Source organism: Anthonomus grandis, chromosome 18 (genome assembly GCF_022605725.1).
Source record: "Anthonomus grandis grandis chromosome 18, icAntGran1.3, whole genome shotgun sequence".
Classification (NCBI taxonomy): domain Eukaryota; kingdom Metazoa; phylum Arthropoda; class Insecta; order Coleoptera; family Curculionidae; genus Anthonomus; species Anthonomus grandis.
This window is the reverse complement of record NC_065563.1, coordinates 2,889,366-2,915,588: the sequence shown is the minus strand read 5'-3', so window position 1 is coordinate 2,915,588 and position 26,223 is coordinate 2,889,366. Positions and strand designations below refer to the sequence as shown.

At 33.6% G+C, this 26,223-nt stretch overlaps 1 protein-coding gene and 2 long non-coding RNA genes across 3 annotated transcripts; all 3 read left to right on the top strand.

The window, feature by feature from the left end:
- Nucleotides 1-501: 501 nt before the first annotated feature.
- Nucleotides 502-2,079, top strand: LOC126746727 (uncharacterized). The gene is made up of 3 exons (XR_007663965.1): nucleotides 502-618; nucleotides 726-951; nucleotides 1,070-2,079. It is a non-coding gene; the product is annotated as an uncharacterized LOC126746727 (long non-coding RNA).
- A 16,661-nt stretch (nucleotides 2,080-18,740) lies between these two features.
- LOC126746712 (uncharacterized) lies at nucleotides 18,741-19,367 on the top strand. Its single transcript, XM_050455054.1, has 2 exons — nucleotides 18,741-18,932; nucleotides 19,059-19,367. Exons 1-2 carry the CDS (start codon nucleotides 18,768-18,770, stop codon nucleotides 19,302-19,304), a joined length of 411 nt encoding a protein of 136 aa, XP_050311011.1. The 5' UTR covers nucleotides 18,741-18,767; the 3' UTR covers nucleotides 19,305-19,367.
- Nucleotides 19,368-19,434: 67 nt separating this feature from the next.
- Nucleotides 19,435-25,998, top strand: LOC126746720 (uncharacterized). Its single transcript, XR_007663958.1, has 3 exons — nucleotides 19,435-19,582; nucleotides 25,865-25,894; nucleotides 25,958-25,998. It is a non-coding gene; the product is annotated as an uncharacterized LOC126746720 (long non-coding RNA).
- Nucleotides 25,999-26,223: the final 225 nt, after the last annotated feature.

Here is a 26,223-nt window from a genome sequence, read left to right as displayed (position 1 = left end):
TTACATCCCTCTAAGATGTCTATTTAGCACTTTAAAATGTCTATTTAGTATTTAATTATTTTTATACTTTGCTTATTCAGCTTCTTAATAGAAGCCTATAAATATGTGTGCTTTAGCTTATCCGAATCAGTTGTCTTGTAACCTTAGTAGTCGCTTATTCTGTATTAAATAAAATTGTTTTTTAAAAACGATTTTTGTTTTGGCCACCACGTAATTATAGTACATATTTTTATCAATAATATGTACAATATAATTTTTATGTCACGTTTTGTATATTAGTACCTACAATTGCTGTAGATTTATAAGTAAAACTTTTTCAGTTCATCATCTGAAAGTTTTAACATCAGTTTGTCACCTTGTGAATCCAAGCTTACAGAAAATGAGCCGGTCGCTCGTAATGTTACTGCGAAATGTTCACCAGACATTGATCATGAATTATCCTGCATACCTGGCCCTTCAGAAATGATACAGAGAAGTGTCCTTGAAGATGATCACCCACATCTTCAAGGACAGCTACTGCCTCTGAAGCTGAATCAGAGGCCTGTACTAGTGTTTCAGCTGATCATTCCACATTACAGTCCAAGGCAGGAGTGTCTCAAGGTGTTAAGCAGAAAAAAGGTAATACTTATGTATTTTAATTTCTAGGTATTTTTTTAATAATTATGACCAATTTGAATCAAAAAGCAAAAAATCTAATTATATTTACTTAATTATATCTTTTTCAGAAAATATTACATAGGAGATATTTCCTCGGATGATTTTTCTACGCCTGAAAAGCCAAGAAGAACTATTAAAAGAATTAAAACAAGAGACGTTAAGTTGAGGAGACAAAAACATATATTGCAAATGAGAGTGAGAAGGCTAAAATTAAGAATCACCAATCTAACTTCTTTGTTGGACTATCTTAAAGAAAAGGCATTTATTTCGGAAAATGCTGAATCCGCAATAAGGGTAATTTTATTTGTAATAATATTATAACATTAATATTAAAAATTACTAACTTCGTAATCATCAAACTATCTTTTTTAATAAACGAGACAATCTAACATATTTTTCAATTTCATTTTAGGCATCTGTATCGGGCCCAGCAGCAGATATTTTTGAAAGGATGTTAAAGGGACCAACAACTGAGAGATACAATGAATCTCTTAGGTCATTTGCGATTACCCTTGCCTTCTATTCTGCAAGAGCTTATAACTTCGTGCGAAATACGTTTAATAAATCTATACCTCAATACGACGTCAAGTGGAGTGGACTGGGCAAAAGTTTACCGGGTATGTTGACTTTGGAGCCAATGTTGACGGAGATAGCCTTTCTGAAGCTAAGGAGGCATTGGTGTTTATGGTGGTAGCCATTAATGATTCTTGGAAAGTGCCTGTTGGGTATTTTCTTCTCAATGGGTTTGAATCTGCTGCTAAAGCAGACTTAGTAATTAATTGTATCAGATTTGTGCATGAGGCAAATGTTATTATTACTTCCGTTACATTCGATGTTGCTCCCGTAAATATGAGCATGGCAGAAAAACTAGGATGTAATTTTCAAAATTTCTGGAATCTAAAAACTAGCTTTCAGCACCCTGTTACAAGTGATCCTATTTTTATTTATTTAGATGCATGTCATATGCTCAAATTGGTTCGCAATTGTTTGGCTTCTAAAAAAGGGAATAAAGTTGGGTTAACAAATTCCAATGGCCAACCAATAGATTGGTCCCATATAGAAAACCTAAATAGCAAACAAAAAAAGGAGGGGTTACATTTGGCCACAAAGGTTCAAAACCGACATATGCAGTGGTATAAAGAAAAAATGAAAGTTAGGATAGCAGCTCAAACATTGAGCAGAAGTGTTAGTGTTGCTCTTGACTATCTACGTGAAGATCTAAAAGATCCCCAATTTCTTAATTCTGAGGCCACCTCAGCTTTTATATTGTTCTGTAATAATGTTTTTGACATTTTCAATTCGCAGAATAACCTTGCAAAGTATTCTTTCAAAAAACCCCTTTCAGAAAAATCTAAGCCAATATTTTTCGCTTATTTAAATAGTTTTAAGGATTATATTCTAGGCGTAAATTTTAATAACAGATCAGTTTTAAAATCTCGGAGGCGAACAGGCTTTTTGGGATTTCTAATTAACATTGAGAGTCTTCAGAATATGTATTCATGTTATGTAGAACAAAAAAGATTACTAAAATATATTCTTACATATAAATTATCGCAAGACCACCTAGAATTATTTTTTGGAGCGATTAGAAGCAGAGGGGGTCATAATGACAACCCCACCGCGAGACAATTTGAATCTAGTTTTAAGAGACTCCTTGTACATAGTCAAATTTCAGCGCCAAATACTGGCAATTGTGTAAATTTAGAAAAAATAACTATTTTGACTTGCGGCTCTGGCACTAAAATAACCAATACTGTTGATGGGGAAAATATGTTAGAAACTTCAGAATATAAATTGTTTGAGGAAAAAATTAAAAATAAATTAAACGAAAATGAACTTTTAGGCTCACCAGTGGGGCATTTAACTCCATATGTAGAAGACATAGTTACTTACATAGCAGGATTTGTTGTAAAAAGCTTACAAAAATGTATAACTTGCTGAGTATATTACAATCTGATGATACACCTACACAATTTCAAAAAAGAAAATCGTACGGAAAACTCTTTCAGCCTAGTAAGTTTATTGAGCATCTTTGTAAAATAGCAGAAAAAGAATTCAGGGATTTCGATAAAACCTTTGGCATACTAAAGAACCATAACAACTTGTATGATAAATTAATTATTAAGACCATGCATAATATACCTCCTCAAATTTTTAATGTTTTTGGTGATCATTTATATGAAATAGAGCCACTGGAAAATCATTCATTTATAGTTACAAAATTAATTTTAAAATTTTATTTTAAAATAAGAATATTTCACGAGACAAATAAACGATTAGACTCGATAAGAAAAGATTGGACCAGAAGTGTAAACACTAAAACTATTCATTTTCGAGGTGAATAAAACCCTTATAAATAAAATATTTGTTTGATGCCGATGTTAGTTCATCAAATTTGATGTTGTCTCGATAGCTGGTTCCGTTTCTTTTTTGAATTAAAGACTGTTTTGTTCTATAAAAAACTTTACTGACAGCCAGCATTAGCTCCAAAACAAAATAAAAATACAACTTTGGAATTTACACGTGCTACGTCGTAAGAAAGAAAAAACCCAAACAAAACAAAATTACGAGCTAAGCTAACCCCTTCAATCAAAACATTAAACCGACTGACACGACTCGACTCGAAGCGCCGCGCACTCCCATCGGGAAGAAAGCATGGCAGTTCGGTCACGCCGCTACGTTGCCGTTGTTAATTAAAAATCGCGCTATCGCTAAATTTCGACTTCGCATAAACTTAACCAATTCCTCTTTAGTTGAAACCAAACATCCCGCCCCCCTTGAAAGCCTGTCTTTCAATTAACCTAAACAATATATACCTAAAATACTTAGATCCTAGTAACATAATATTTACTTAACAAAAATTCCTTAATCTACTCCTTAACATCCCTTTCAAATGGTAAAATACAAAGCCTTGAGGCGGCTCTTTTACAAAATCCGTTCGATGTTTTTATAGTCACTACTCGACACCTATTGTCCGACCCTAGATGAAGTTCCATCACTCGCGCTAATTGCCACCTCATTGGTGGAAGGTTCTCTTCCTTCACTAACACCATATCACCAACCGAAATCGAGTCCCCATTAGTAGTCCATTTGGTTCGTTGTTGAAGCTGACCAAGGTACTCCTGTGACCACCTTTTCCAAAACCCTTGCACGAGCTGCGTTAGTAACTGATATCGACGCAACCTGTTGGAACTTACATCTTCCAAATCTTCCTGAGGTAAGGCGCTTAGGGACGTGCCAATTAAAAAATGCCCAGGCGTGAGAACATCTAGATCGTCTGGCATTTCTGACAATGGCGTAAGAGGCCGTGAATTAAGGCAAGATTCTACTTGGGTTACAATTGTGTAGAGCTCTTCGAAGGTCAGCCTCTGTACCCCAACTACCCTTTTCAAATGAAATTTTGCCGCCTTCACTGCAGATTCCCACAGCCCGCCAAAGTGAGGTGAGCGTGGCGGAATAAAATGCCACCTTATGGAAGATTTCGAAAAGAAATTTGAAAAAACACTCTGGTTTTCTTTATTCTGTAAAAATTTGAAAAGATCCTGTAACTCATTATTGGCCCCTGTAAAATTAGTCGCGTTATCTGAAAACATATTCTTGCATAACCCCCTTCGAGCGATGAACCTTTTAAAACAATTTAAAAAAGCGTGTGTGCTTAAATCTGTCACCAACTCTAGATGAGCAGCTTTCGTGGCAAAACATACAAACACACAAAGGTATGTCTTTGTTTCAACACAGGCCCTGATTTTGTTAACCTTAGTAGTGAATGGCCCAGCGTAATCTACCCCGCAATTTGTGAAAGGTCGAGAAGGCGTTACCCTGGCCTTTGGCAGATTACCCATAAGTTGTTGAAACCCTCTTGGCTTTACCTTATAACACGTTATACAACCCCTTAGTACGTCGCGTACTGTACGACGCCCAGATATTGGCCAATATTTAAGTCGTATGTACCCCAATAATGCTTGAGGCCCTGCATGTAATTGTTTGTAATGCTCATGTAATATGATTAACTTAGTAACCCTATTTTTATTTGAAATAATTACTGGAAACCGTTGATTAAATTCTAAATTGGAATTTGCCAACCTGCCTCCCACCCTTAGCAGCCCCTTATCGTCTATAAATGGATTCAATGACACTAGCCTACTTGATTTTGAAACAAAGCTACCCTGCCTAATATCATTTATCTCGGCCTTGAAATCCTGCAATTGAATACACCTGATTATGTAGACCCATGCTTCTAATAACTCCAAAACTGTTAGAGGCCCAGTATTCCGTAAACCTTTAGATCTTCTACAATTACGCACAAATCGTAAAACAAATGCTACAGCTCTCTGTAACCGAAACCATAAAACTCTGACCACTGTTTATATGACCCATAAAAATGCGGAATTTCCATTGCTGGAAGTTTTACCTCTGGCTTTGAAGCTGTACCTGTGTTGGGCGGCATGCGTACAACGTCATTCTGCAGCCCCCCATCTAGATTTGGCGACCTTATTGGATTTAAAATATTATTTAATTGCCCAACTATTTTAAAAAATGAGTTACAGAATGCCTCTCGCTCATCTAACTGATCATCGAAATCGTCTATTTCTTCTATTTGACACTGTATAACTTCGAATTCATTAAACCACTCGTTTATCTTTGTCAAGCGCATGGGTACCTCAGAAATCTTAGAACTATCGTAACCCCTTAAAAAATTATTTTGCAATGTAAAATTGCGTTTAAGATTTCCCCTTTTTCGTACTAAAACTTTAAATTCTTCATCTGAATCCTCTCGCACTTGATACGAGCTACCTTCATCCCCTTCAGATGCCATTTTGTGTGATATTTATTATTTATGTAAATTATTTAAAAATATAACCCTTTCAAAGTTTTTGCATAGATAGTAAAAGACCTTATTAACCTAAAACCTTATCATATAACACTACCAAAATACATGTATGTTTTCTGCAAAACTTTGCACAAGCATCTGTGAAATATTAATAACCTAAACCGTGTTAGATGTTATGCAAAGTGAAAAATACAACCTAACCATCTGCAGAATATTACATAAACCTTTACCTAAATATCTTTTACTTAAACCTTGTAAAAATATACAAAACCTTTTAAAATGCCCGTAAAATCGTTTGCTGCAATTTGCATAAGAATCTGTGTAAACAAATGCCCTTTTTATTACAACCTAATATAACCTTGTCAAATTCTATGCAAAACCTTTGTAAGTGTGCTACTAAGTTTGTATGCAAAATGAAACCCAAGTAAAACCTTTTACAAATTTGTGAAAAATACAAAAACACGACCACAAAATTTATTTTACAAAATTTGCTTTTATTGGCACTCACCTCTTATGTATAGCACCTACCTCAAACGTCAAATACTTGCACTTTTCACAATGAATTAGTTTTCGTTTGCCCCTAGTTTTGTGCTGCCTTCCTGTTTCCTTTATGTTTCAAAAACAACCTTAAAAACTGAGCCGGTCTTGCCCCCAAGAACAGAACCCTTCTTGATCCTTCCTAGGCTGGAATACCTATTCTAACCAATCCGCTCGATTGGACCAAAATGTTTGATGCCGATGTTAGTTCATCAAATTTGATGTTGTCTCGATAGCTGGTTCCGTATCTTTTTTGAATTAAAGACTGTTTTGTTCTATAAAAAACTTTACTGACAGCCAGCATTAGCTCCAAAACAAAATTACGAGCTAAGCTAAGCTAACCCCTTCAATCAAAACATTAAACCGACTGACACGACTCGACTCGAAGCGCCGCGCACTCCCATCGGGAAGAAAGCATGGCAGTTCGGTCACGCCGCTACGTTGCCGTTGTTAATTAAAAATGCGCTATCGCTAAATTTCGACTTCGCATAAACTTAACCAATTCCTCTTTAGTTGAAACCAAACAATATTATTATCCATGAACCAGGGTGTTATGTAATAAATGTTATTAAATTGTGACGTATCCATGGTGCCTAACAAATACATTTCTACATACACTTACTTTTCAAAAATGTAGCTTTTAAAAATTAGTGGTAGTATACCCCATATCCGACCCAAGAAATAATATACGGTTCACAGGTGCAAAATAGCGCTAAAAAATAATAATATCGAATTTACTTGGGTTTACTAAATTTGCTTTTTAATAATATCATAAGTAAGTAATGTGTCTCAGAGGCACAAAATAAAATTATAACATTTTTATGTTTTTGTTTTTTGGAGTTAATAAAGATTTTTTTACTTACTTATCTTGACATTAATTATATATTATCTTAGATTTGTTAGTTATCGAGTATCGACGTAAGTATCTTGTATATAAAGTGAAATTATCAACACTTAAGATACACCTATCTATATCTTTATATAAGCCTTAATAATATTTTGTATTTGTATATATTGACCTTATCATAGACTTATAACCAAGGAACCTTTGGTTATAAGTCTATGGACCTTATCTACATTCTTAGAATTAATAAGAATATATATTTTTTTCCTGGAATAATTTTGTATCTAATATACATTGTTAGGTGTTAACGTTATAGAATTATAGGTAGTCACAAGAATTTGAATTTTATTTTATATATAAAATTAACATAAATACACAAATAACCTTAACACCTTTTTTATATAACATTTTGTTGAACCTTTTACTGGCCTTTCCTTTAGCTTAAGTCAGTGGTTAACTTAGAGGTGGTCAATATCTTTTTTTGGACTTAAACACCTGTTCAACTAGCTTGTACAAGAAAAGATATAGAATTAGGTCACCAAAATTAAATTGTTAAAGAGAAATAGGTAATTGTGTACAGTAATACGGTGAATTTATTTATGTGAATAAATTTATATATTATTTTATAAAAAATCTTTGGTTTTCGTTTTTACTGCATACCCCATAACATTTTATAAGAAAAAACAATTATTACAAAAGTATTAATCCCATGGCGAACCTTAAACACCTCGAGTCTTAAAAAAAATATATTTTTTTTAAATATGTAATTAATTCATTGATTAATAAATTCGTAACAATGTTACCGGCCAATGCTATCGGTTTTTAACAATTTTAAATAATATTTTATACCGATTTAAAAAAAAATAAATAAAAATTTTCGCGTAAATTCAAGCTTCAATTTCTAAAACACTGAGCGGTAGAGACACAATTTGTTTATGGAATCTTAACACGAAAATAAACAAGCCCTTTAAATTTCAACCTGCTGCCGACCTACTTTTTTTACAATTTTTAAAATTTCCGCTCCAAAAACAGCCCGTACGTTTCGTATGGCATTTATTATTATTGTTATTATGATATAAAACGGGTGTGTACTCTCATTTTACCACTTTTTCGTTTATCTGCCACACGTAATAGGTATAAGTTTGTTGACAAATTTTCAAATTGTCTCAGGAATCCAAATGACATCCGGTTGTATATCATATTTACAATATTTTATCAGTTTATAAAGATATTTTATAAGAATTAAGAATTTATTAAATTTAAAGTCATAATTAAAATAAATAATATATTGAGAAGAAAAAATAGTATTACAAAAAATTAAGTACGCCTATGGCTGTTGAAACGAAAAGACTGAAATGAAAAATATATACATTGAGGCATGCGTGTTTCACGGCGACATCAAAGCAGCAGTCGCTGCAGGGGACGGTGCGACGTTGCCAAACGATGGTTTATCGCTTTTCCTAAATTTCCATGACTGATCGCTACTTATTGCGATTTATGAATGAGTAGTTTGGTCTATCCTTGGTTATAAGTCTATGGTTCGAATACAAAGGCTTTAAAGGGAACTTATCTTCTTTCATAATATTGTAGCATTACTATAGAATTTGAAAAATTTTGTCATAAAGCTTTTTCATTACTTTTTGAATGGTCTTTAGCCAAAAAAAAGAAATTTTGGATTTGGAGCATGTTTTGAAAAAATTTTAATTTTGGGCCGGATTTTGTTCGAAAATCGATAAATGCAAATAAATAAGTTTTCTGTTCATTTTAGAGTAAAATCGATAATAACCTTTTTGAATGGCTCTTGATAATTCGATATTTATGATTAATAGTTTTTTACAATTTTCTCCGATTCTGTGATAGCTATAATCAATTCGTTTTAACAGCCGAATACCTCGTAATATTCCCGAGAACTTTTATTTAAGAGAAAAAGTTGTCAGAGTTATAGTTTATTTAAAAAAAAAATAAAAACCGTTTTTTCGAAATTTTTCATGGCCTTTCGATTTTCGACAAAAAAAACATTTTTTTCTTGTGTTTTTTTTTACTGGAAATTGCCAACTTAGGATTTACATTATAATTTGTCGATTGTCATTTTAAGAAAAAAATGGTAACGTGGGAAAAAATTAGTTTTCTTTTATTTTTTTTTACATTTTTACTAATATCTCGACTTCTATAGCTTCGATTCAATTCGTTGATGGTTTTTTTATTACTAATTTTTTCCTGTTAAATCTTTTCATATTTTATTACAATTACTTTTAAAAAAAATTGACGTAAAATCCCGTTTGTTCTATTCCTAGATATAAATAAACCCTTATGGGAACTTTTCTCTGAATTTGGTATTTATGGTTTAATTAGGATACAACTAATAAATTATGACAGATAACTGACATTTGAGTTTCAGCCTAGGTCATGTGACTACCGTAACTTTTTTGCTACCGGTCCGATTTAGTTGAACTTTGTAATTTGATTTAATGAGTTTTTAGGCTTTATATTTACAAAACTTTTTTATTAGCAATAAATGTATTTAGTCAAACATGTTAGGTTTTTTCAACTAAATGTATAGTCATGACGTCTGACTATTAACGTTATTTAGTAACTCTTGAATAATTACTAACATTTTGTATTTCAATTTTTTTATAAAAAAGCATTTTCTTCACTAACATTCCCTATGTCGATTAAATTATAAATAAAAAACTAATTAGACTTGATAAGGTCAATCGAAATTTTAAAAAATGCTTCTATAAAAATATTGCGTTTGACAGTGCGATGGTCGCCACGAATCTGAAATACCATTGAAGGCAAAAATGGTTAACATCAACTAATATTATAATATTAATATTAAATATTATAACATTAATATTATATACAAAAATCCAGAAACCTATTCGTAAAATCCTAAAATGAACATAATAAAAAACCCAAACCTAGCAAAAAAAAGTTCGTCAGTGACGACGACGCTTAAATGTCGCCGTTGCGAATCGCTCCATTAAATCATCGCTACATAGAAACACCTTAAAACTACAAGGACAAGCTTAAGCCTGCTTTACACAAACAAACGTATATGGAGCGGTATCCGGGATAACTAGCGTAAATAAACATTCATTTTAGATTCCGTTTTGCATTATATGCGTTATAAGATTTTTCTCGGAAATTTTTTAAGGTTTATTTTGTGCTTATTTTGAGGAATATTAATTATTTCGACGTTCTATAATCGGTTTTAGTTATAAGTTTGTTTCTGTTCGTTTTAAGGTCAGTGATTTGGAGGTTTGATAATTTGATAAGCAGTTAAGTTTTATTGTTGTGGCGATTGCCTTTCTCAAAGGCCTAAACCAAGCTAGCAATAGAGTTTGCTCATTGTATGCCATAGATTATGTTTTCTCCAGTTTCAATTTAAAAAATCAAGGTAAGTTTTTTCATAATTTATGTATATTATAAACATGATATTTTTTATATAATAAATATGGGAAGGTGAAAAATTCAGCAGAACACTGAGTGGTAACTAGGGTTAATGATGTAAACATTCATTTTATATTCTTTTTTACATAGTAAGAGTTTTAAAATTTCCTTTGGAACTTTTTAATGTTTCTTTTGTGTTAATTTTAAGGATCACTCAAAGTTGTATCAACCGTTTATAGCTATACATTAATTTTCTATTATTTATAGGTTTGTGATCTGAAGCAATAATTATTATTAGACTTATTAGACCTGCACTTGCTCTGCTGCAGTGATAGACCAAGCAAGCAAGCAAAGTTTCTGAACATATTTGACTCATTGCATCCTATAGTATTGGTACATAGTTCCATTCTACAAAATCAAAGGTAAGTTTTATCTAACTTTATCAATATTTTGACATTTATCAGTTTTAAAATCCATTCTCCTTATAAATATGTATTTACAGATTAAAAGGATGTGCATGCTGTAAGTCTATGTATGCTGTAGTACTATTCTATAAGTATACCAATCAGAGGTTTAAATTGATTTTAAGATGCATAAAGAGTAAAGAAATTTATTGTGTGAACAAGAACAAAATGAGAAAAATGTATATAAGTTATATATTATATCCCTATTTAACTTATAAGAAACTGTACAATACCAACCAGCATTTTGCCTTTTCCTATGTTCAGCATTTTATAAGCTTTAGCTTTAATTGTACGTCAATTTATTATTTAGTCTAGAATTAACTCTGTACTGTATAAGACATATCTAATTTGAATAAACTTTTTTTTAAAAACAGAGTTCCGTAGTATCGTTACATAATTGGCGCAGTCGGGCTTTTAGGACTCTCTCACGTTCTTAGCATAAAGTACGATTCGTTTTAACGATGTATTGGGAGGTGAACCTTTGTTTTCGGGAGTGCGGTTTTGGACTTTTACGTCGTTTTCGCGCTTCTAACCAGTTAGGTGAATGAGCTTGGAAACGACAATTCGATTATTTTTTAGTAAAAAAGAGCAGGCTCCAACTTAAATTTAGCAATTTATTTCAGTTCTCTAGCATTTATAGTTACTTCACAATTAATTTTCAAAGTTCGTATAAATACGCCATGTTTAATTTTTTCCTTACCAGCGCGGCCGGGATGATACGTCACAGGCGCCCAAGTGGACGCGACGACCGACGCTAGCATGTCGACCGCGCACGCTGCTTTGTTAATATTATTATGCCTGTTTTTGCTGTTGTTTGTGTTTTTCAAAATGTCTGCTCCACATTCCTGCTATAAATATTGTATTATATTTTAATCAGTTCATATGTACATATGTTCTATGTCGAAAAACGCCTTAGACAAGGAAGATGGTTGGACCGGTATTAGCCTATATTTACAATATACAAGAATTTTTCTTGCATTATGGTGACACGCTTACTTGTTTTTGAGTGTATTTTAAGAGATTCTTGGTTTTTTTTAAGTAAAATTTTTGGTTAAATCTATACTTTTTGGATATTACATCAAAGTGTGATGTTGGGTCTTGGATAAAGGATTTTGATTTAAATTTCGTAGGAAAAATAATTGCCAGATGACATTTTTGCAGATTTGGTGGCAAGCAGCTCGTTTCAGGTGGGTGATTACAGGTCCTCATTTTCCTTATCTAAGAAAAATGCTTAGTTTTTGAAACACAGGGTGTCAAAGTAAAAGTTTATTTTTACTTATTTTTTAATAGAATTTATAGTTTTAAAATATTTACGTATATATAATGGGTAAGTTGTCTGACTGACCACGAACAAATCCCTGCTCCATTGTAATTAGTCAACAAGCAAAATACGTTAATAATAAAAGTTAAAAGTCAAAATGTCAACAAACAAAACCACCCTGTCAAAATAACGCCCGGGCACTATAGGCTGTTGCTGGCTGGCTAGCGAGCGCTCTATAATACACCGTCGCGTCGCGTCGGCGTCTATGACGTAGCGCGTAATTGGGACGGAATCTCGGGAGGTATAAAAAACCCCAGACTAGCAGCCTTATAACTTTGTAAATACTTACCCTAACAACTTGAAATAAACGTCATTGTTCTTATAAACTTCTGTTGTATTTATTTTTGGGAAAATATATATATTTTTTTTTTAAATTTTCCAAGCCCATTGAGTAGCTCAACGAGAAGATCCGGAACAGTACTACGTTGTTGACGGAATATCAACGTCGGAAGCAGCCAGATCCAGAGACAAGACTTCAAAGGGACATTGAAGGGCTACGTATGGCCAAGATACTGGTTTTGCTGTAAGTACATTTAATGTCATTTAGAGTGTCTAATACTGATAGTGATAGCTCATACGAAAGTTCATCATCTTCAGATACAGAGAATATTAATTCTGGCTCACCAAGTTCTTTTAATTTTAAGTATCGTTTAAGATCTCCTTTAAAAGTAAAAGCGAAGGCACATCGCAAAAACTTTAATAAGGAAAAAAGAACTCAAGAGAGTAACTTTAACAATTTTAATATGCCTAACGAAGGTGCGGGAGCTTCGACTCCAACCTTTCCTCCCTTAAAAAAGGAATACTTAGACATGGTTCCCGAGTTTCATGGCGAAACGGAACTACTTTCTAGATTTTTAAATATTTCGGAAAAACTTGTAAATAAATTTTACAATACTTTAGATTTAACTGATTTTCAAAATAAATAATTAATGTCAAGTTTAATTTCTAAAATAAAAGGTGAAGCCGCAATAAATATTTCATCTAGTTTAATAACAAATTAGCAAGAATTAAAAGACGCATTACTAAATGCTTATGCTGATAAGCGTGATATTTATACGTTAAATATCGAAATGTCAGAAATAAAACAAGAAAAAGAGACAACATTCGAGTTTTATAATAAAATACAAAATTTATTAAATTTGCAAATATCATTTATTTCAACCCATTCAAGTGTGATAGAATCTCCAGTGCTGTCTCAATACTGCCGAAATTTAGCTTTAAGGGTTTTATTAAGAGAGTTAAAAGATCCAATTGGTTCATTAATGAGAACCAAAAATCCACAGGATTTAAATACAGCTTTAAATATGTTAGTTAACGATTTTCAAATTCAGTCAGCGGAACAAAAAAGTTTAAAGACGTTTAATAAATCTAATAATAATAGGCCTAAATATCCAAATATGCTAAGGAATTTTAATTTGCCGATAACAAACTATAGCCATAATAATTATACACAAATTACTCTTAATCAATTATTATTCATTATTAATTATAAAGTCTAGATTCTTTATTTCATTCATCTAAATTTTTAATATCTTTTAATTGATTTAATTTTGATTTAACATTAGTTAGAGGTTTATTTTTGTCATTTAAAATTCCATCCACAAATATAGTAAATTCCTATAAGTTATATATAACAATTCTAAATAAAAAAATCTAAAATAAAAAAGTCTTTAAATTCTTATACAACATATGCATATAACTATGTTTTAGATGAGTGACATAGATTGTTCTATAATATTTTCTTGCTGGACAACTTTTCAATAAATGTTATATTAAAATTACTGGTTAAATTGTCAATTTCTATAATGTATCCAGGATTGTCGTTAAAGTATGCTTAATAAATTTTTCAGATGCCAAAAATGAGTAAAAAGTCCGTTAAGACGAAAAACATCCAGCAAAAAAAAATATATTTATCCAAAAAGTTGGAAAATACAGAAAGCCGTAACAAAGAGGAAAATTTACAAAATACTAGTAAACAAGTACATGTGCAACACAAGTTGCCCATAAACAAGATCCCAGAGGATAGTACAAGTAAGGTAAAATTTAATGAAGTTGTAATAGAGTAATAAGCGAAAGTCATTGACGGTTATTGACAACAATGAAGTATTGTCATCAAAAACTGTTAATCATAAAAAACAAAAAGTTATTGATTCTTTTCAAAAGTTATTTCATACAGGTGAAATTCAGAATAGTGACAAAATGCAGGAAGACACTACAATCAATCATCCAACCAAGTTTGAACTAGCATTAAGAGAAGGCCCCACCATTGTTTGCAGTTGTTGTATGCGATTATGGTTTTTCACTTCATGTCGAAAAATAGATCTACAAATGCTAGAAAACAAATTTGGAAACCAATTCACTACACAAATTTGTAATGATGGGGTTTTCTTCTGCAACTCTTGCTCATCGAATATTTATAAAGGACAATTGCCAAAGTTCTGGTCCGGCGATCATAATATTGTTCACCCTATTCCAGTTGAGTTAAAAGATCTGACTATCCTTGAAGACAGGATGGTGTCGGCCAGGTTACCTTTCATGCAAATCCGACAGGTAGGATATGCACGACAGTGTTACATAACTGGCCAAATAGTCAATGTCCCTATAAATATAGATACTTCGACCAAATTATTGCCTAGAAATGTAGAGGAGACACAAACTATTCAGGTTAACAATTTCGCTGCCACTGTCGCCAATTGGCGACACTGCTGTCTAGACTGCTGTGCCCCCGTCGCCATAAGGCGACGCCTTCGATATATTATTATATGGTGCTTCAGTTTACGCGGCTCGCTATTATAGTTCGGAAGGGTGAATAGGCATACAGGTTAGACATTTTTGTAAACTTTTATGTACGTGGTTTGTGTTTTTTGTTTCGCTGATTGTCTTAGTGCGGGCGGGAAAATGGCCGACAATAGTAATGTGGCGGGTCCTTCTCAAGCTAAAAAAAAGAAGCCTTCAGAAAAACTTAGTGACGCGGAGTTGTTACAGATTCTAGAAGACAGTGATTTCTCTGATACAGATTACAACTTTTCTGATAACGAGGAGGATTATGCCCTTCCCAGTGGAGTAGAGTCAGATGATAGTGCCACCCCTGATAGCTTACAAGAGCAGGAACAACCAGAAGTTGCAGATAATGTAAATTATGATGATATTATTTGGCAAGACGCTCCGGGTGGCATGGTTAGTCACCCTTTTACGAAAACTGAAGAACTGCTAGTTCAGCCAACTGAAAATACGCCTTTAGGATATTTCCGTTTTTTGTTGACCAATGATATTCTTTTAAAAATTATTGAAGAAACAAACCGAAATGGGGTAGATTAATGTTTAGACAATATATCAAAAACAAAAGGCATAAGTATGGTATTAAACTTTATGTTTTGTCAACCCCTAATGTAATAGTACAAAAATTTGCAGTGTATACAGGCACGTTAGATGACTATGGTGGCAAAGATCACGAACAAAAAATTGTTCTTCATAGCTCAAGAGAAAAATGAACTATAAAAATGATTATCTCCTGGAAACCATACGGCCCGCACTTGTTCTAAAAGCGACAAAATTTTTGTGTCAACAACCTCTTTACATACAAGAAGGCATAAAGCAATCAGAGGATTGGGAAAAAAATGTTAATGATTATATACGATCTCAAGTAGAATCCTCTGCACAGATCTTAAATGAAGGCTCAAAAGTGGTGGAACTGGATTCTAAAATAGTGTGTAGTGAAAATTTTGAAGAATTGTTCGATAATGCGTTTTTCGAAACAATGGAAGTGCCCCTAGAATCTAAGAATGACGATAAAAATATTCAAGCAGAATCTTCAATTGAAAAAAACAATATATACAATTTAGAGGAATTCTTAGATGAAGAAGAAGAGCCTTTAAATCCTGGGGGCCAAGAAACTTTGCTTGACAAATGTAACCTAGAAAATATCTGCTTTGCCCCAGGAGAAGGTAAAACGCCAATACATTTGATGCTTGACCAGTTTAGCGATGAACTCTCATTTCCTACACTTTTCTGTGGACATGCTAAGCAATTTCTTACAAAATTCTCCTATTCTGACCAGACGAAAATACAACTTCAGCACAAAGACAGGCGATTTGCAAGGACAGACTATCTGTTGTATACATTTAAAAAACGTCAACTAATCCAATTATCCAGTGCAATTGCAACATGTCTCAGAAAAAAGAGGAATGAGGATGGAAAATATACAGCTGGACAAGTAAGACAAGCAAATTTTCTAGACCAGCTGAATCGAAGTGACATGGGATTCCATTTTCTTAGTAGAATTGCAGGTTCACCTGCTTATTGGAAGCACGAAAAGACAAAATTACTGTGTATGATTCGCCAATTTGGAATCCTTACACTGTTTTTTACCGTGTCAGCAGCCGAAACAGCATGGCCCGAATTAATCAAGGTATTAGCACAAGTTGTTGATCAAAAAGATGTTACTCTAGAGGAGGCCGCGAGTATGCCCTACTTAGAAAAAACTCGCTTAATTAGAACAGATCCGATAACTTGTGCCAGATACTTTGATTATCGGTTCAAACTGCTATTTAAACATGTGAAGAGTCAAAATGGACCCTTTAAACAAAATCCCATAGAGCATCATTATTACCGCATAGAATTTCAACATCGTGGGTCTCCTCATGTTCACGGGTTATTGTGGTTATCAAATGCTCCAAAATTCCAAGAAACACCAGAAAGTTTCAAAGAGTGGCCGAATTCGCGAACAGGTATATTACCTGTAATAGTGATTTAGAAAGTGTCCGTGATACAATTCAGTTTAATACGCAGCATCATTCTAAATCGTGTCAAAAAGAAGTGCGGGGACACAAAGTTTGCAGGTATGGTATCCCATACCTTCCAATGGATAAATCGGTAATTCTAACGCCAATAAAAATTGACAAAACCAAGGAAGCGGATTTACGTAAGGCCATGTCTGAAAAGTTTTTGATGATAATGCGTAGGCTCAAAGATAAACCAGATTTGTCATTCGAAAACTTTTTGGCTGACCTTGGTATGTCTAAGGATGAGTATCTTAATGTTATACAGCACAACATTTTTAAAACCACTTTATTTTTAGAAAGGCTGCCAAAAGATGGATTTATTAACAATTTTAATGCTGAAATGTTCTCCATGATGAAGAGCAACATGGACATTCAATTAGTTTTTGAGCCATATGGTTGTTGCACCTACATAGTCAACTATATCAATAAGTCTCAAAGAGGTGTATCTGATATTTTAATGAAGACTATGGAAGAAATTAAAAAAGGTAATTTAGATGTTAAGGGCAAACTTAAATCTCTTGCAGCAGCTTTCTTAAATGCGAGCGAAGTAAGTGCCCAGGAAGCCGCCTACAGCGTGTTACAACTACCGATGCATGACACCTGTACCTCCTATGTATACATCCATACAAATCCAATCAGGGAAAGGACAAAAATGTTGAAACCATTAGCACAACTTAAAGAAATGGACAATGACGATCCCAATATTTATTGTGATGGTCTTATAGAACACTATGAACAGCGGCCTGATGAGATGGAAAACATATGTTTGGCTGAGTTTGCGGCCTATTATGATTTCTTTAAGAAACAAGCAGAAACAAAGGCTAATGGTTTACCCTTAAAAGATGGAAGTGGCGTTTTAGTTAAAAGGGGTCATGCTAAAATTTTAGCCTACCGTAGTTATGGACTTCAGCAAGACCCTCTTAACTATTATAGGGAACAAATAATGCTATACATCCCATGGAGAAATAAGTGGATGAAGTTGAAAATGAGAACATTGATCAACAGACCATATACAAAGATCGATACGAAGAGATTGTTGCAAATCGACAAAAGTTCAATGTTTTAGATGAACAGGTAATCGACGAAGCACTGAAACTTGCCGAAGACCGATCCAATCAATTAGACGATGATGGATTCGGTGGAGAAATCGATGATGAGTTTATGCCTTATGGACTAGACAACCCCATTTATGATCCATTTAATCACATCATCGATAAGAAAGACGACGAAGCGCCAGTAAAACGTATCGGTTTCCCAACGCCTCATCAAATAAGCGATTTAGAGTATGAAGCCCTCATAAGCAAACTGAATCACAAGCAGTATCAGTTCCTTAATGTCGTGCAAGATAGTCTAATTGAAGGGGAAACTTTCTACTGCACACTTAGTGGTCCAGCAGGTACAGGCAAAAGTCACCTGATTACGGCAATAACCTAGTCGTTATTGCGCCATTTCAACTCAATACCGGGAAATAATCCTGAAAGTTTAAAAGTGTTACTTTGTGCGCCTACAGGTAAAGCGGCATTTAATATCGGAGGTATAACTTTACATTTCGCATTATCATTACCTATCGCTCAGTATGGTGAACAATTAATTCCGTTACACCATGACACTTTAAATACTATTTATTGTAATTTATGTGACTTAAAATTGATTATTATAGATGAATATTCCATGGTTGGCGCCAGATTGTTTGACCATATTAACAGTAGATTGCAGCAAATCTTTAAATCTGACGCCATCTTTGGAAATATTTCAATAATTTTATGCGGCGATAATCGTCAATTACCCCCAGTAAGGGATATGTATATTTTTTGCCCAGTAAAAACAAATCCGTATAAAGAATTATGCGGAACGTATCTGTGGGATCATTTTAAATATTTTGAACTTTCAGAAATAATGAGACAGAGAAGATAAGTCTTTTGCAGTTGCCCTCAATAATATGGCGTTTGGTAAAATGACCGACGAAGATGTGCAATTGATCAAGTCCAGGGAAGTCGACAGTATTGACCAAATTCCTGAAGACACTATGCATTTATTTTGCACCAATGCAGAAGTAGATGCATTCAATGAAATGAAACTGTCTACATTTAAAACCGAGCGAGCCGTAAGTCAAGCCAGAGACGTAATCAAAGGGAGTTGCTCAGAACTACTAAAACATTTATTTCTGGAACACGCAAAAAGCTTAAAAAAGGGGGAGAGTTTTGGCCTAATGTTAAATTTAATATTGCAGGTAGATGCCAAATATATGATTTCAATGAATGTGGACACCAGTGATGGAATAGTCAATGGTGCAACAGGCATCCTACGTCAAATAGACTATGACCGAAATAAAATTCCATTCAGAGTGTGGATGAAGTTCTTCGATTCCAAGTCAGGCCAGGAATGCCGCAAGAGAAACGAATCCCTTAAGAAGTCTATGGGTGTGTTATACACCTGGACGCCCATAGAAAAAGCTGCACGAGCTATTAAAGTTTAAAAAGGCAGCAATGTTCACGTTGAGCGTCTTCAGTTTCCTCTTGTAATCAGTGAAGGAATTACAATCCACAAAACTCATGGTGCCACCTATGAGCAAGTAGCTGTTCACATTGGTAATCGAATGGCGAGAACCAGTACCTATGTTGCTTGTAGTCGGGCCACAAAGCTTAGTGGCCTCTACATCATTGGTAACTTTAAGGCCCCCAAACCGGTAACCGAAAAGGATGCCGCTTATAAAGAACTGGTAAATATGCAAGAAAACAAACTTATAACATCCAGGTATGACACTCAGTATCTTAATGATTCTAATGTCAAATACATTATTGCTTATCAAAATGTGCAAAGTCTACCAAAAAATTTTAATTTTATAAAAAATAATCCCATTTTTAAAGACGCACATTTCCTAATTTTTGTTGAAACCTGGTTACTTAAAAAGAAACAAAATTTAAAAATAAATGATTTTGAAGTGTTTGCCAACCTGAATAACGATCAAACTGTAAGTAAACCCTTTGGCATAATTTGTTTCAAGAAAAAAAATGTATCAGCAAAAATAAAGTCAGTGAAAAAATACACCAAAGATTTCTGTGGTATAGTGTTTCAAGCAATCACATTTTACTTGAATGAAATTTATGTCATAGCAGTTTATATTCCCCCAAAATTGAGCATTGCACATGCTAAATTTTGTTTGGAGGAGATTATTGATCAACAAAGTGATATCCTAATCATCGGTGATTTTAATCAAGATATTATCAATCAAAATGAAAATGGTTTGAAAAATTGTTTAATATCTAAAGGTTTAAGTTGCAAATTGAGTGTTGGCGAATCAACTACAAAATCAAAAACTCAAATTGATTGGCTTTTTAGTAATTTTAATAATTTGAGTTACAATATTTACAATATGTACTGTGTATAGTCACCATAAATCACTAGTGGTTAGTATTTATGATAAAGGTTTTATTCCCAAGCAGGTAAAAAACGTTGATAAAAATAAACAATCTACAAAAGGCTCTGAACTAAAATTTAATACCAAGCAAATGCAAATTTTACCAACACAAAATTCATTGGGTATCTCTACTTACCAAAGTGTAGAAGATAATAATGACAATATGGTAGTAGATATTAGTTCAGATGACGAAAACAACCCCAACTTATTTACTAAACCGCCTGCTTTATTAAATACCGATATGGTATCATGTTATGCAAATAGCATCGTACAGTCATTTTTATGTTTACCTGAATGTCGCTTTTCCATTTCAAAGCGAAATACAGCGCTAAACAGTATTCTTAATGATATTATGTTGACCAAAATGAATTCCACATTAAAAGTTTGACAATTGGTGTCTGGTCGAAATGGTGAAAATTTTGCTGTAAATCAACAAATGGACGCTCAATCATTTTGTCAATCTTTAATCAGAAGATTAGATGCAGATGATTTTAGCGTTTTCATAAAAGCTAATGGTCATGAACTTTTAAATTGTCAAAACTGTAATATTAATATGAATGAAAATGAACAATTAATATACACTCATTTTCTTTATTTTCCTGAAAACTGTGGCAATTTAATTGATTTTAATTCAACGTTAATGCTAAAAGACTCTGATAGATTATGCCCATACTGTAACAATAATCTAAAAACACGCTCAGTGGTTATATGCCATAAATATTTGGTAGTATGTCTTCAGAGAATTGGCCCTCAAGGGAATAATATAAATACCAAATTTTACAATTTTGCCTCTGAAAGTGTTATTTTGGATGAGCAAATATTCCGAGTAAAAAGTGTTGTTAAGCATCATGGAAACACCATTGGATCTGGCCATTATACATCTATAGTTAATAATAACGATCAATGGTGGCAATGTGATGATAATCGCATAACTAGAATGTCTGGGTTTGATAACCCTTTAGAAGATGTATACTTATTGCTCTTAGAAAAATGTTAAATTTTGTTAAAATACTAGGACAAACCTATTTAACATAAACAAAATTACAAATGAGCAAAGCAATATTCAGATAGTATGAGCAGTGAGTTTTACATTGCAAGCAAATAAAATATCAGTTTACTCACACTTCTAGCTCAACATGCATCTAGGGGTTATCCGGCCCGACTGTAACCAAAACTCTTGACGCACTTAGATTCAGATATTAGGTTATGATCTCCCCCTACCCCCAAAAGATTTCACTATGTGATGTCTTTATATATTAGAGCCATCTTATGCGATAAGTGATTAAACCTATAGCCCGGGAGCCAGTGACAGATTTTTTTGACCAATTTCAACCCTGACCAAACTTTGTGGAGTACTAAATTTCGTTGTGCTTTAAGGCAAAATGACCATCAGCTAGCGCACCAGCGGTGGGTGGGCCAATGGGAGGGCCGAAAACACGTAAAAAAATTTCAACTTTCAGTCATTTCAACCCTGCCGAAATTTTTGCAGATGTTAGTTTATATAATTATTTAAATAAAAAAAATCGTCAGCCTGCTGTATGTTGGTGGAAAGCCCGTCAGCTGACCATGAAAACATGTAATTTTTTTTTTTATTTCAGTCATTTCAACCCTGCTGAAATTTATAGAGATGATAGTTTATATAATTATTTAAATAAAAAAAATCGTCAGCTAGCGCTGTGAAAGGTGTAGCGCGTAAATCACATATGCCACCCACCCGCGTTGTTAAGTGTATCAGCTGACGGGCTTTCCACCGACATGCAGCCGGCTGACGATTTTTTTTATTTAGATAATTACATAAACTACCATCTATAAAAATTTCAGCAGGGTTAAAATGACTTACATTATTATTATAATATTATTTGACGTGAATTTTACATGATACGTACAAACCTGTTAGTGATACATATATTTCATGCATTGTAGCAGATATTTCTCATTATAAATCGTTATAAATTTTTTTATAAATTTTTTTTATGAAATTAATGAAATTTATATATAATTTACAGTTTAAAAAAAAAATTATTAAAAAATACATTTTGTAGTGAAAAAGGCAAGTTTTTGTCAAAATAAAGGCTATTCACTGTTCATCATCAATTTCATCTTCACTGTGACTGGTACAACTATCGTTATCTTGATCATCGCATTCAGACTCACTATCAGAGCTTGCCTGTGATATTAGGTCATCATCATCACTAATGGTATCTATAAAAAAAAATTATATGTAAGCATTTACGCACCGTATCAAACGAAATATAATAAAAGTATAGAGTAAATTTTAAAATTTTCACCTTCGTCAGGCTGCATAGTGATGTCATCGACAGAAACTGGTAACTGTCTTCCAGTAAACCAGATGTACCTAAAAGTATCATTGACTTGTGTCCATCCATATTCCGATGGATCATTTCCATTGGGCACTTTTAGGTGTGAATGTGCCCATGTTTCGGATATGTAACATGCTCTTGAAAATTGATTGACTAATTCAGCTTGGCACGGCGGTAGACGGAAGACGTCATTTCTACCAATTTTGTAATTTTTATGAAAAGTTGCTTCTCTTGCCTGGTTAACTTTTTGTAATTTTTTAAATCCGTACACAGCACAGATATACTCTTCAATCACTTTAAAAGGTTCACTCTTCTCATGCGATGGCATCGACATTTGTGTGAATGCTTCAATGAAGCGAGAACTTTCTCTCATTATTGCCAGCGGTCGCTTTTTTCCTTTGCGGAAAAATGATGGATTGAAGTCGCACCCGGTGAAAGCATGGAAGGCAGGCAGCGCTTCGCTCACATCTTTTCCAAGAGTGTCGAATAATTTCGTAACGTCAATAAAGCGATGGTGATTGCCGGTACCAACTTCCATATGAATGTGATGGTTGTAACGTATTTGAGACATATTACCGAGCATGATGATTAACACATCTGTATCAGACCAACGAATTGTAATATTCGCATCGAACTTCAACTGCGAAACGTGAAAAATCATTTTGGTGTCCGCCTCCTCGTGCGCGGGGCACGTCAATGACGGCTCCAACGTTTTGACAATTTTTCCATCGTTCACTTGATATTTATAACATGATTCACAGTTGATATAAATCTCTTTATTATTCATATAAGGTGCCATGTGATTTTCAGCCCAGTGTTGAATGAAGAAATTGACGATTGCTTCTTTGAAATTCGGATTTTTCAACTCCGTAGCCAAATCTTTCGTTCGCAACTGATCGGGACCATCAATCCGATAATCAGATATTTCCATACCCCTCATTTTACGCTCCGTATCTTTTATGGACGGGAAAATGTATCTGTCGAATGTGACTATAATAACTTTTGCTGGAGTTGCACAAATCCACTGCAGAAGTTGTAGAGAAATGTTTCCAAAAGTATTTGGTACTTCTTTCATCAAGTGAAGAATGAAAAATCCATCGTAGATAATCACATCTGTGTTTGTAGGTGCTTGTGATTGAACTTCTTTCTCCAACAATTTCATCAGAGCCGATTTTTCAGTCTTGCAAATAGAACCATCAAGATGGCACATTGACAAAGGTACTGGCGTTAATGGGTACGCAAGAACCTTTGCAATATTAACTTCTTTTTGCATGGAAATGTAAAGAAGCTTGCCAAAAATATCACGCTGCATTCTCAGCTCCACTTCCTTTCCAGCAATTGACAATTTTTTTTTACTGATGATACTGGCAAAAGTATGAAGTTTATTTTGTGAAATAGCCTGATCAAACTTACTTGGATCGTCTACACACAATTGTATAAATTTTTGTCTCTGCTGATTTCCAGTTTCTTCAACACTCAACAAAAAGTCAGCAATATTTTCTGGTGCAGCTTGGCCAGTAGAAATGTTGTATAAATTATTTTTGTTTAAAACTTTATCAAACGGGTTGATATTTCGTTTTATTCCACTAATTAATCGAGCTAGTTGACTGCTGTTTTTTTTAATCACACCCTTTGACAAATCTTGTGTCACGTCTTGTTTTTTAGTTAAATGTGCATCATCTAACGTATGACTAATAATCGCAGATCGAATGGTGTGGCTGCGGCACCATCGCTGTCTAGCTGCTATCGAACTTGTGATATAAGAAATTCCAGTCAGCTTATTAGCAGCATCTGCATTAATAGTTTGCTCAAGAGTGAGGTCAACTGATTGCCTTGAAAAAGGTTTCTTTGTCCTTTTAACGCTGAATGATCCCTCCTCTAGCTGCGAACGCAGGCCAGGATGTGTGTCGTCAATTTTCAGCAAATTATCGAGATATTTAACTAAATATCTCGAATAATTTGGCTGATTAAATGTGAAAAATAAGTTAACCATTTTTGATAACATATATTTGAATAACTGGAAGTCGCCTTTGCGAATACTTGCATTTAGCAACAAATAATAGTCGACGAAACGTATGTATAGCATTTAGTATTGTGGGGTCTTTCCATGATCGCCTTGCAATGTTTTTTCACTGTATTCTTCGTATTGTTTTACCAAATCTAATATTTCTTCATTTTCTATGAACGGCGAAGATTTTACATGTTTTCATGGTCAGCTGACGGGCTTTCCACCAACATGCAGCCGGCTGACGATTTTTTTAATTTAAATAATTATATAAACTACCATCTACAAAAATTTCGGCAGGGTTGAAATGGCTGAAAGTTGAAATTTTTTTACGTGTTTTCGGCCCTCCCATTGGCCCACCCACCGCTAGTGGACCAGCTGACGGTCATTTTGCTTTAGAGGACAACTAAATCTAACACTCCACAAAGTTTGGCTAGGGTTGCGATGGTTGACAAAAATCTGTCACTGGCTCCCGGGCTACTAGCTTAATGGCCAATTTGTTATAATGCATGTAATTACTTATTGCAATGGGTGGCGGATTTTTCATTCGGCGAGGCAACTCTTGCTATCGTCTTGAGGTATCAAAAGTCGGAGTATAATGATTAGCGTGTGGTAAATAGTAGATAATTGTAGAAGTGCCTAGTGCTAATGGCATGGCTTACTATTAATCATTCGCTTTCACAATGAAAATCCCTTTTCTAGTTTTATATATATTTTAAATATATATTTAATTATAAAAGTCTCTCTGGGAGAGTAAACTATACAATTTCATATTTATTTGTAAAACATATAATTTTGCTATGTGGTTACTAAGCACAATTAATTCTTTAATTTATATTTTATGGTTTATTTTCAATGTGATATGGAAATGTATGGTTTATCTGTAAAAATAGCAAATCAACAGACCATGTCTGTTTTGTTTAAATATGCTATATTAATTTAAAACAGCATAACCTCGTAAAATCAGTTTTCGTTATAAATGTTCATGATATAAATATGAGATATTATTATGTTAATTTATTAAGAAATTTTTAGAGAAAGTTGATGTAATTAATTCGCGATTTACAAAAAACTGATTTTCGCTCTGACAAGTGCCTCTCAAGTCCTGGATGATTTTCAAACAAATAAAATTCTTTTTTTAGCAACATTATCTTCTGATTGTGACAAATGTTTTGTCATTGTAATTTAATATTTTAATATTTATTTTTTTTTAACCATACATTCTTTATTATATTGTATTTAGGAAATTAAGATTGATGACGATATTACTACTTTGGTACCGCTTTTTCCAGAAACGGACTTCCAACCTGTGGAGAATATAGGTATAACATTGATTTCATATCATTTTTTTTAAATAAATTATCTAATTATGCCTTTTGTTGCAGAAAAAATAACCTAACGAGAAAAGTATATGCCCTATGCCCGCCTCCTCAACTCAACCCAACCCAACCCAACCTGTGGAGAATATAGGTATAACATTGCTTTCATATCATTTTTTTAAATAAATTATGTAATTATGCCTTTTGTTACAGAAAAAAGAACCTAACGAAAAAAGTATATGCCCTATGCCCGTCTCCTCGACACCCTGCAGGGGAGAGCAGAAGAGCTTATTAACAATACTAGTGTTTTCTGAAGAGAAAAATAAAATGTA